Source organism: Panulirus ornatus, chromosome 38 (genome assembly GCF_036320965.1).
Source record: "Panulirus ornatus isolate Po-2019 chromosome 38, ASM3632096v1, whole genome shotgun sequence".
Lineage (NCBI taxonomy): Eukaryota > Metazoa > Arthropoda > Malacostraca > Decapoda > Palinuridae > Panulirus > Panulirus ornatus.
In genome coordinates, this window is record NC_092261.1 from 8,850,179 (window position 1) to 8,862,857 (window position 12,679).

At 44.4% G+C, this 12,679-nt stretch overlaps 1 protein-coding gene across 1 annotated transcript; it reads right to left on the reverse strand.

The window, feature by feature from the left end:
* Positions 1 to 1,363: 1,363 nt before the first annotated feature.
* On the reverse strand, positions 1,364 to 11,459 carry LOC139760888 (uncharacterized). Its single transcript, XM_071684629.1, has 13 exons — positions 11,302 to 11,459; positions 9,688 to 9,815; positions 8,950 to 9,203; positions 8,484 to 8,720; positions 7,913 to 8,065; positions 7,394 to 7,491; positions 7,159 to 7,253; positions 6,716 to 6,911; positions 6,080 to 6,204; positions 5,442 to 5,625; positions 4,456 to 4,534; positions 3,749 to 3,920; positions 1,364 to 2,794 (listed from the first exon to the last, which is right to left on the reverse strand). The coding sequence occupies exons 4-13, from the start codon at positions 8,524 to 8,526 to the stop codon at positions 2,722 to 2,724; spliced, it is 1,218 nt and encodes a 405-aa protein (XP_071540730.1). The 5' UTR covers positions 8,527 to 8,720; positions 8,950 to 9,203; positions 9,688 to 9,815; positions 11,302 to 11,459; the 3' UTR covers positions 1,364 to 2,721.
* Positions 11,460 to 12,679: the final 1,220 nt, after the last annotated feature.

Here is a 12,679-nt window from a genome sequence, read left to right on the forward strand (position 1 = left end):
TACGCGTATTTTCCCACGATCCCCCTGAGCCCACTGATTCTGATTGCGGTTCACCAGATGTGAATGTATGTGTGTGACATCCTGGATGTTATATGCCTTATAACACTATCTTGTGTAAGGTGTGTTGGCGATCAGTGAATTATTATCATTACAATTAGTTATTATTATTATTATTATTATTATTATTATTATTATTATTATTATTATTATTATTATTACTGTATTCACGTATCTCGTTTGTCGTAGTGGGCAACTGAGGGTCAGGTATGGATGGGGTAGGGAGAGGCTGGATATACTTCCCTCCTGTATTATCTCTTTACAAATGTAGGAACCCAAGAAGGATCCAGTCAAGGATTTTGCATCGAAGGCTTAGACATCTGTTCCTGACGTTAGCTTATTGAGACAGGAATGATAAAGATATGTAATTGTTTATTTATTTGTGTACGGTTAGCGTCGCTTGCCGTTATGCATTCACGGACCGCCCGGGGTCGAGCGCATGTTGGAATCCTGACTGAGGCGGTCGATCGAGTCTACCCATATATATATATATATATATATATATATATATATATATATATATATATATATATATATATATATATATATATATATATTTATTTATTTATTTATTTATTTATTCATTTAATTATTTTATTTATTTTATCATACTTTGTCGCTGTCTCCCGCGTTAGCTAGGTAGCGCAAGGAAACAGACGAAAGACTGGGCCTAACCCACTCACATACATATGTATATGCATACACGTCCAAACACGCACATAAACATACCTATACACTTCAACGTATACTTATATGTATATACATACACAGACATATACATATATACACATGTACATAATTCCTACTTGCTGCCTTTATTCATTCTCGTCGCCACCCCGCCACACATGAAATGACAAACCCCCCCCCCCCCCCCCGCATGCGCGCTAGGTAGCGCTAGGATAAGACAACAAAGGCTGCATTCGTTCACACTCAGTCTCTAGCTGTCATGTATAATGCACCGAAACCACAGCTCCCTTTCCACATCCAGGCCCCACAAAACTTTCCATGGTTTACCCCAGACTCATCGCATGCCCTGGTTCAATCCATTGACAGCACGTCAACCCCGGTATACCACATCGTTCCAATTCACTCTATTCCTTGCACGCCTCTCATCCTCCTCACCCCTCAGCAGTCTTTGTGCCCATCACCTTTGTTAGGGATTGTGGCTAACTTGCTCTGTCAACCCTGATTGTTAAGAGAGATGATGATAGTAACAATAAAGATGGTGACACAATTGACGGTAGTAATAATGATGAAATGATAAAAGGCTAGACTCAGCTGAAAGGATAAGATTATCAGGAAAAAGGCATATTATTCATTTATTATTCAGAATACTGATACATTACCTTATGATGATAATCACTTTAAAGAAACTAACGGGATTATTTTAATTGTCCTCAAAAGACAGGTATATATATCTTGGTCCAGACTCGAATAAAAAAAGATATCACTGGAGAGGCATCCCAGGTAAATGACTCGGACGCTTGGCTCCGGTGACTTATCACGGGTTGGGTGAAAATGGTAAAAAATTGCCCCATCATATCGTCAGCCTTGCCTTATCTAATTTGCATATTTTCCCGATTAATATGGTTTAATATTACTCGAGTAAAATTATAGAGCGTTATTTCTAAAGAGGATATAAATCATTGATGTAAAGGCACGAGACTTTATATAGACGCCTAGTCGCTGGCTCTCTGTCGTAACCGCTCACTATGCACCTTATTATCATGGTTTCTGTGAGCAGCCACTCACGTCTCACAGTGACACTAAAGTAATCAGTCTGTGTAGCGCTTCCGTGATGTGAGCTTAAAAAAAATATGATCCACATATATATTAATAATAAGCTTGAAATAACATGTATGTACACAAATTCAGTCTAGCTTCATACATTAATCTGAATGTAGTTTTTTCATCGTTTGCCCGAATTCCCAAGTGCATCTTTAATGTTCCTTAATGCGACCACCCTCACCTTTAGTTTGTAAGGAACAGCTGGCTGGCTAAACGTCAGGGGTATTGCAAGTGTTGTAGATCGCACAACAATTGTGTCTCGTTACAGAAATTTTTCTGTATACATGATAAACAAAAGTTCATGTTACAAAAATTATGCAAAGGACTATGTTACTTCCTGGTGATGTGTGTTTCATACAGCGGGAGACAAACTATGGTTAAACTACCAGTATTATGTAAGGAATGTTTGAGTTACGTGCAACGACCAGCTATTGCGGGTAAGCTTGCGTTTTACAGCTGGTGTTTGTATCTACTCTTCGCGGCTGACAGCCCTCAAAATGAACGTAAATTAGTAGTTTGCCATAGAAGAGTTGCGACCCCTAGGATCCACATGTGGTGGCTGTGTCTTCCGTGGATTGTTTGGGGTTGGAGAACTGAGCTGTGTAGGGTGAGATACCACGCTCTCCTCTCTGGTGTGTTCCTCAAGGAGACAATAGTAACGTGGACGCCATGTCGGTCATTCCCATATGAGGTTCCTGCAGATTGAAGGATGTGGTGTAGGATGCCATCCATGAGTCGTCTTTTGAGATGGAAAAACCTTGACGTGCGTCTGTCCGCCAAGTGAGGAGGGCTCATGTAGAACGCCTGTGGGTAGTTTCCGCCGGGAGAGCTTGCAACACTCGGGTTTTAAGCGTATCGAGCCATCACCTCTCGGGTCTACAGCGCCGTCTCTTCAGCGTCGGCAGTAATGTGTACGTCCGCCGGTACGATGATCTGCCTCGTAGGTTGCCTGCCAAGGAACAGCGGTCTAGATTAGAAACTACTTGGCAATGAATTTTTGCTAAATTTTTTTTGGTGGGAATGAGGACTATGGTTTCACTTGATGGAGTTACATGTTGATGTGCGATTTAGAAATTGTTGAGCATGCTGTGTGTTGTGGGTATATTGATGAAATTCATCTGGCTAGCCTCACCATGACATTATTTTAGAATTCTTGCCCCATGATTTACTACATTGAGAACATTGACCCTAACCATAGGAAATGAAAATGAAGGATGTGTCTGTGTGTTAGACTTTCCGTTTTCTAAATATTTATTCTTGATACATACCTGCTACCGGTATAGTATCATGCTTCTGTCTGTTTCCAGAAGAGGATAAGATGATGAAATTTACCCAAAAGAGTTTTATTTTGCCATATGGATGTATCTGTGTTTATTACGTCAGCAAACTATGAAGGACGTTTCCGTTATCGAATCAGACTCGGAAAACATTTGACTCGACTGATCATCATTCGTAGGTTCAATGTTGTTCATAACCTGGGCTTCCTTGTAGCTTGATTTCACAAATATTGAGATGCTAATTCTTCTATGATCATGTCATAAGGATAGTGATTGGGTGGGAGGTGGGGTAAAGTTATATATCTATAACTTGGTTTCATTTTGCGCCTGGCAGCCGCTGTACTCTCATGGATACAACAAAAGCGATATTTTCACCTTGGGAGTCGTAGGTTGACCTGGGAGCAGTCGTTAAGACGTAAGCAATCGTAAAAGGCATGCGTGTGAGGGTCGTAAGCTTAAATATGGGATTTAACGTCGGAAGGGAGATTTAGAGGAATTGAAACCAATCGTTTGGGATGATGATAATGAAAAGTGTATCTGAACCTTGTAGAGAGGGGGGCTGCCCTTCAGAGGTTTTCGAACATTGGGTGATGATTCAAGAGGGACGGAAGATAGAGCGAGCATACTTGTTGTGCCTCTCTGAGCTGTGGAAGCTGAGGGCGCCTCCGTCGTCAGAGTCGTTGCTGTCGGTGTCCGTGTAACTGCAGGAGGCTCCGTCCCGCTGGTAGATGACCTCCTCGTCCGATACGAAAGCTTCATTGGTGAAGTAGTGTATGGCTTGCGTGTCCCTGACGAATTCTGCCGAACGTCCGGGTCAAGTATTAGGTCATACACAGTTATGCATGAACATATATATATATATATATATATATATATATATATATATATATATATATATATATATATATATATATAGTGTGTGTGTGTGTGTGTGTGTGTGTGTGTGTGTGTGTGTTTTGGCTTATGCAGAAGTCATATTTAGAGACTGGGTGAAGTACAGAGATACAAGACGTGTGTGTATTCGCAGTAACCCCTCACCTTGCTAAGCGTCACACCGCGTTTCCACCTGGCCTTACTTCAAGTTAGTCTAGGGGGCTTATTTTACTGGTCTTAACCACAAATTGATAGTCCAAAATAGCTGTTCAATTAACCTTTTTGTAGCTTGAATTACATACCTTCTTGGTATGGGTAGCTCAAAATTGGGGCTCACCTGTCACACTTTTCTCCATTGCAAGATCCAGCCTCACTAACCATCCTACACTGACCTTTGTCCCTCCCATATCGATGGCTTAACTGAACTTTCTTCCGACCCACATTGATGGTTCCAACTGACCTTTCCCCAACCCAAAGTGGCTTGGATCGACGATTCCCACGTCTGGGTCGTACTCCCTGAAGCCGCTCATGTCGAGACTCTGAAGAGGAAAGTTTTGGTTAACGAGGAACTCTTGCAGGGAATAAAACTGAATAAAAAAATATGTAGCTGTTTAGAAAGACAACATATATTATTGTAGATTAATGTAACGCCAGCACATCATTGTGTTAACATGGTAAAGTGTCATATAGAGGAATGCAGAGTAATTCAAACAGCACCAGAATATTGGGCCCTTTCGAAGCAGTGTGATAGTGGAAGAAGCCACAAAAAGTATCACAAGCAAACAGGCCCTACTTCCTTTTCGTGGACAGGGCATGCGCCTCACAACCAACCCCAAGCAGTTCATCCTCCCCTTTAGGGATGGTCGATGAATTGGCACCTGGCGTAAGCGGGAGTGTGTATATGTGTATGTGTGCATGAAGCAAGACGGCGTACTTACATCGATGAGAGACGGGGGCAACGCGAGTGTAAAACTCAGACCATTTAAAACAACAATTAATCACATGCACACTAAATCATGCAAAACACAGGTAATCACACACGCACTCACCTACTACATTTTCTCCCTTACACACTCAAAATTACGTGCATTTCCCTTCATAATTCTCATCACCTACACGCTTTTCCTGCAACTCTTACACATATACATCCCCCCCCCCCCTCTCAAGGTTACTTGCTCCTGTACACACCTTTATTTTTAAGTCATCTTTCCATTCATACACAGCCACAAAACTCCCCATACATAACTAGACATACCCTTCTCATACACCCACTTATAGTGGTTCTTAGTCACAGTTTCTCTTGTATTCTTCCCCCTCACTCATACATCTCATACATTGCTTTTCCAGTCCCTTCTTTTCTTACACGAATTTATTTTCGTTATGTTCTCACGTAAATATTGTCCTAAAAGCTGTACATAATAAGTCTTTGCGGTTTGATTCACTAACCTCGCTATCATCGTCCTGCGCTTCTTTGCCGACCTTGGGGAAGGGCATGGTGAACCTGCGGGAGTTGAGGGACCCCTGGGAAGCCAGAGACGTCCCCAGGCCCAGGATAGACACGTCACCTGAGGACCTACGGCGCTGGTCTTCACGTTTCTCCCACTGTTCCTTTTCGTACTGCTCGCGTGCCCTGTGGCGGAAGAAATACGTAGGTATGAGGGCAGTGTATCGTGAGAGCTGATCACCGTAGGAGCAAGAGCATAGAAGGGCGATGGGGAGGCGCCTGAGGAGGTGGTTAGGTTGGGAATATGATTAAGGGACGGTGCAGTATGGAGTAGGTAGTAGTTGGAGGTGTGGTCAAAGCTTGAGGGCAGCAGGGATATTTTCTAGCTAAGTTAATTCCGTAGATACACGTTTCATTTTTTGCACTGCGTAAGTCTCTTAACAGGGATTTAGTTTCATGTTATTCAGTGTTTACTAAAGATATTCTGCACGTCAGGAATGTTGTGCATGAACCATAACGACCATATCTATTTCAGAAAGAGAGAGAGAGAGAGAGAGAGAGAGAGAGAGAGAGAGAGAGAGAGAGAGAGAGAGAGAGAGAGAGAGAGAGAGAGAGGTTCATGCTGTGGTGTGGTACTCACATAGCTGATGATTCCATCTTGCTGCACTTCCAGAAGATGAGGGTGAGGACGAGAGCGGAGGTGATGACGCCTACCGCAACCACAATGTACACCCAGGTGGTGGCCGTCGGGTGCTCGTCACAGATCTGGCCAACACACACACACACACAGTTGCTCTTAGACATTCCACAAGGTAAGATGCCAGTTTGTACATGCTAATGTCAGGCGACAGTCATACTTCCCTAGGTTACGTAGATGTAATAGTTTTCGACATGATGCCTCCTCGCCTCACGACTAATTGATTAGTTACTGAGGGGGACACGCCAGTATTTGTTGTCCGTCTGTCCATTCGGACTGCTTTCCCTATGTCCAAAGCGCAGTTGACGTGAGACAGCCAACCATTTTTAGACCTGCGTTGAGAAGTAATGGCCGTCTTGGACTGCCCACAGTAAAGCTTAGTCCGTCCCACCGTTACACATAAGCAACAAGAACTATATACCACCAGGTGATGTTTGCTGACAGTGAATTTATCCTACCCATCAAGTTTAGCCAAAAACGACAAACTGACAGTCAGCGGGAGCGAAGCTTCCACCAGCCAGCCTGACAGTTATTAAGAACAGTTACTCATCCTAGATGACAGTCGTTTTGCAAGCGTACCTGACAATCCTTCATATTCTGGGGGATGTGGTGTTGGAGGCTCTGGTCCGACAGCATTTGGCTGAGTACCTCCCTCGTGAAAACAACTGAACCGTCTATATACACACCCACGCTGAAGTTATAGGCCACGCAGTTGTCCCTTTGACAGTGTAATGGATGGCATGTCTTGATATCGTGGATGTACACCAGATTCGCTCTGTGGGGAGGAAAAATAAAACACTCATGTAAGGGTCAGGTATAAGTTATCAATAGACACTTTTTCCATCATGACATATGAGAATGAATTGTAGATTGAGGAAAATATAGGTTTTTGCCCGCACTACCTTGACGAATGGTGGAAAAAATAACGTATTTTATACTTAGATGAGATGAGCAACACTGAGTGAGGATAACGCTCGTGTCTACGAAGATAAAGATATTAAGAGATAGCGTATATAACTCACGTGACATTCTCCGGGTAATTGTAATGCATATTGTGGAGATATTCGGTGGACATGCTGGCTATAGCGCGCCGGAAGGTGTCGTTGTGGTCGCGCCACTGTGGGAGAGGGAGGAACACTACCTCAGCCCAAGAAATGATTACAGACACAGTTTTTTTAATTAGATTATGCGAGGGAACGAGGGTAACACAGAGGCAGTGAGTGGCACAGGGGTGACCACAGATGGAGGAAGGCCTACCTCCTGGACGGGGATGCCGTTGATGGCCACGAAGGTCTCGGGCAGGTTGGTAGGGATGGGGGAGGCGGTGGTGGTGGGCGTCTGTGTCGTCACCATGGCTGCGGATGGGAGAGGTGCCTTTCACAAGTGAGGGGGGGGGGGGGTGAGAGGCAGGTATAGGTAAGAGTAAGGCAGGAAGGAAGGAGTGCATACTTATCTACTTTTAGGAGTACCTCGGCTTAGAGTTTGCCATGAGCCGGGCTAGCTTGTAGAGGGAGAGAGAGAGAGAGAGAGAGAGAGAGAGAGAGAGAGAGAGAGAGAGAGAGAGAGAGAGAGAGAGAGAGAGAGTAGTTAACTATTGACGTGTGTCAATATATATATATTAGCGATAGAATCACCATAGTTCTCAATACATTCGTGAAGAATAGAAATATAAACTTTATATAGCATTTAGATACAACTATATCTAAATAGGAAGGACGGTAATTTTGGAAAGAGAATTGCTGAATAAGATTCTTAAAGGAAAGACACTTGTATTACGTATTGAGGTGTAAGTGAGGTTGAAGCCGGTGGCGTTGAAGACGGAGGTGGTGGAGTAGAAAAAGACGTGGCCCACATCGCTGGGGATGACCACCTGCAGCCCTTCCTGCCGACCGTACAGAAGTAGCTCGTTGCCGCCCAGGATGTCATCGCCTGACGCCGCCACCCGTAGTGTGTAGTTGAACGTGAATGAAAGAATAGATTACTCGATGATTCGACATGTCGTTGCATAATTTAGGGAAGAATTAAGATGTGTTAATTATGAGGCAGCTAAAATGGACAGAGCGATACTGGAGGTTGTGGATGATTAGAATAGAAAAATGTCGTAGCCAAGGAACAGATAATTGACCGAAGGACTAAGAGGGAAGCGTTTATGAAGCAGAATAGGAATGTATGAGGAACCACAAGTTGATTTCTAATGTGCATTTGCATTACCACCGTCCATGGAAAGCATTGAGATCATCCAACAGGATATAAGTAAGGCTCATGAAAGATCAAGGACCTCCACGCTGTGGTGGTGATCAGGACGTGTTGGTAATAGACAGACCATCATGTTGACCGCCACACCAACCTGCGCCGATGAACAGGAAGTCTCCCTCGGTGTAGTTGGACATCTCCTCGTCGTGGATGAACTCGTTTGGGGCGCCGAGGTCCACGAACGCGATGCTGACATTGATCTGGGAGGTGGGCTCGGTAGGATCCAGGATCCACAGGTACTGGCTGTTGGGACGGTACTGGTAGATGCCGCTGGGATCTTCTGGGGCGTGTAGGACGCCGCTCGGCTCGCGGATAGTCGTCACGTTCTTCACTGCGGAAGGAGGATATACCTACGTAAAGAATAAACAATAAAATTCTCTCTCTCTCTCTCTCTCTCTCTCTCTCTCTCTCTCTCTCTCTCTCTCTCTCTCTCTCTCTCTCTCTCTCTCTCAAATCACTTATAATGATAACGCTGTTAAAAGGTGTATCGTATTATCTCAGACGGTCTCATGAATGCTGTTATTTGTTTCCGTGTAAAACAAGAGGAAGACGCTGCTTACCGAAGTCATACGTGGAATATTTCAGTCGGTACTGACACCGTTTGTCGCTGTGCACAACGTAGATGACGGCGTCGGAGTCCACGGTGAGGGCGTACTCGTCTTGCTCGGTGTCCTGCAGACGAGCCGAAGTGGCGGTCGCCGATGGTCACGGAACACGAAGAGTTCGAGGCGAAGCGCAGGTCGCCCCTGGAGAAATGGATGCTCACGCTTGAGAGGTGACCCACGTCGATGTTGTACCGCAGAGCGTCATCGCTCTGAAATAGTGGAGGTGTTTTGAGTTTCGTCTTGCAGCGACGTGGCAGGCATAAGATTATTCGCTAACTAGCTTTGAAGCAGTTTTCTGTTCTGAAGACTTGCAGATTCCTAGATATTCTCCGGAGGGTTAATTCTAAAATTATGGTGTCACCAAAAAGTTGAAAAGCTGTTAGGCTGGAGGCTTGCAGTTAGTCCTCTGTTTGCGCTTGATGTCCCCATTTCATAGAAAATGGTTGAACACCCGCACACCACACAGGAGTAAATAACATCTGTTTGAGTAGAAGTGTCTGTTTTGGCAGCCTCTTCCTCGGTTACAATCCACAGGCTTTGTTGTATCTATCTATCTATCTATCTATCTATTTATCTATCTATCTGTATCTATCCATCTATCCATTTGTCTATCTATATATATTCTCTGGTTTTGGCTGTATTTCGTATCCGGGAGTCATGGCTGATGGCCTGGCGATAAGACTTGGAACTTACAATGACAGGGGCAGTCGCGATGTAGCCTCTTGGCCTGGTGCAGGTACAGGTGTGGCTGGTGTCTAGGGCGGGACAGGTGCACTCCTTGAAGGCTGTGATCGACGACGCCCTGAGCACCGACGCCCCGCCTATGGCATTGTGAACAACAGTTGTGGATTAGATTGAGTAAAGTGTCAGAGTTTGTGTAACGTGTAATAGCTGAAAGATGTATACTCACACTGCTGTGGGCTTACAGCCAACCCAGTGGCTCATCCTACCTGCAGGCCGAGCTAAGAAATTGATACCTGGCTTAGGCTGGTGTGTGTGTGTGTGTGTGTGTGTGTGTGTGTGTGTGTGTGTACATAAGATTGTGTGTGTGTACATACATGGTTAAAAGGCGGGGCAACACAAGTGTCAACTCTGCGTAACGCAAGTAGAAAACACACACACACACACACACACACACACACACACACACAAGATAAAGTATGAAGTTTTGAAATCAGCTTGATGGCGCAGAACGGTGCGCATATCTTCCAGAGATAGAACAGCTAGAGGCCATAACATGAATTTAAGCAAGGAGCTGGTTAGAAAGGATATAGAGAAGTATTCACATTGCATGAGTAGTGGATGAATGGAATAAAGTGAGGACAGAGCTTTGAGGGCCGTTTTGACATCGTGGGAAACTTTGTATTCAAGTTGCCAAAGTCCCTCTTGTATGTAGAGTCTTGTTATTAGTTTTCAGATCACTGTCGTTTGCCTGGCCACGTTTCAGTATTTACAGTTTCTGAATCACTTTGCTGGTGTTTCTGTTGTCCTTTTTTTTCTATAGCGTATTTACACATTGAGTGTGTGTGTTTTATGTATGCTTATAATGCATGTTTCCCCCCCTACATCATTGTTCGTTGGGGAAAAAAAAAGAAGAAAAATGAAGTTACTGTTGGCACTGTAGCTCTTATGCTAACTCCAGTGTCCTTGCCTCTCACTCACCTGTCTCTTGTGGGAGGAACTTTTCACTCATTCTTTAGGTTGATGACATGGCTTATTGGACCCTCACCTTCAACGCTCACCCACCAAGAACACTCACAAGCTCTCCAATCATGAACGCTCGCAGTCTTTTTTCTTTTCAACAATTACTGTAAAGGTCTCAGAGTGAATGTGTGTAGAGTGTGTATGATATCTGGCGTGTTTCATTGAATTGAAACTCTGTAAAAGGCTTGTATGAGTTCCTAACAGTTGTTTATCTCTTTACCTTTACAGTGAACGCTGTTCTCATCTCGAGAAAGAACACGAAGCAGATATTTCTACTGGGGAAGAAGAGTTGACAAAACAGCCACACGGCGTCTGAATTGTTTGTGGCACAGCCATGGAGGACCAACACTTGCTCCGTGCGCATTGTCAGGTACATATGAGCCTTAGTTCATGTCTGATTCATATTTTTTTCCCGTAAACATGCAGCCATGTCGGTCTTTCCTGAGCTGCAGTACGAACCATTCATCCCAGAGCCAGCATCTAGCACATATACACCGTGTGACCTTCCCCACACACGACACACAACACGCCAACCCTGTATTGTAGAGACCATAGACCTCAGGTGTTTTATGGTAGATTGTAAGTATCACACTTGTATCCTACCCAGCACCAGCAGTAGGGCCAGAGCGCCTCGCATCCTGCAGCACTGAACTGTGACCCTCCTCCTCCTCCGGTCACTGGTCAGTCACTGTCACTGGTGTCACTGGTCCGCGAAGATCTCAGGTATTCCAACTCAACACCGTATTTCACTGTCGGACACTAACTGGGCCTTCTTACAGTAGTGTTGAATCTAACCCACTCGGTCGGGGACGTGGCTACAGGAGATCTCGCACCCCTTTTGATAAAGATTATAATTCACTTATTGGGAATAGGCTGGACGCCTCTGAACGTCATGTTGATTAGTACTTTCTTGCGGTAGGCGTGTGTAATCATTTATCTAATCGTCATTTATCAACGGGCATGACGTATTGTTTTATCAGTTGGACGGAATGCTGGTTTTATCAGTACACTTGCAGGGGTATGTATGATTTTTTTTTTATCGTTATTGCGACTGAGTTTTGTACAGTGTTAACTTCGCCCTTACAACTTGTGGATAAAAAGGTGTTGGTGTATGGGTGTCGAACCACGTCCGGCATGGGAGTCATTAGCACTGTCGGTCGTGCACTACCACTGTGATTGTATCGTAAATTGTCATCGCTGTCATTCCGTTTTTTTTTTGTAATGATGGCATGAGAGTGGAGGTTATCTCAGCGTGACTGGTTGGGCTTTGGGGATGGTAAACTTAAGGGAAATGTACAGGTCCGAAGAACGAGTCGTTTGAGTTACGTGTTGTCAGGCGAAAAAAAATGGTGAGTGTGTTCGAAGGGAGAGAGAGAGAGAGAGAGAGAGAGAGAGAGAGAGAGAGAGAGAGAGAGAGAGAGAGAGAGAGAGAGAGAGCGGGGTAGGTGGGGGGTACCTACATACCTGCATACAAGAACGTAACAAACGAAATTTTGCTCGGGGCAGAATCAGGGCTGCCGCGCAGCGATCACCACCTCACGTCTTGCTTGTGTGTCGTTGCACTTTCGCCGCTGCTACGCTTCTTCCTAAGATTACTGAATTCATCTGTCTCATTTTCTCTTGAGGCTTTAAATGCTTCATCGATGAAGAGGCTTTTGATGCTTAACCCAATAAAGGGAGAAAGTGATACATATGAGCTACGAGGCCAGTAAAGTAAGAATATTTCCTCATGAAAATAAAGATTCATAATAGAGTATCCGGTTGACACAAATACACTATTATATTCTCGAATCGAATCGACGGTGCTCAGTATGAACTACATACAGGGTGTATAACTCGCGCATTTTGTTGGTCTTAAAGAATGGTGTGGCCTTCACTTCAGGACGTTGATAAGACATTCTCCTACGGTGGATGTTATCATTAATCCCTTCATCGCTCATGTAAAAGTCAGGGTTAATTTGTTTTCACGCCTGACATGAAC

What these genes read in the sequence shown, in the direction of transcription:
- LOC139760888 (XM_071684629.1), bottom strand. Translation starts at nt 8,526, where the DNA reads ATGTCCAACTACACCGAGGGAGACTTCCTGTTCATCGGCGCAG. An exon ending in AGAATATGAAGGATTGTCAG is followed by an intron (nt 6,205 to 6,715) that starts GTACGCTTGCAA and finishes TGTGTTGGCCAG; the next exon opens with ATCTGTGACGAGCACCCGAC. An exon ending in CGCAGGACGATGATAGCGAG is followed by an intron (nt 4,535 to 5,441) that starts GTTAGTGAATCA and finishes TTTCCTCTTCAG; the next exon opens with AGTCTCGACATGAGCGGCTT.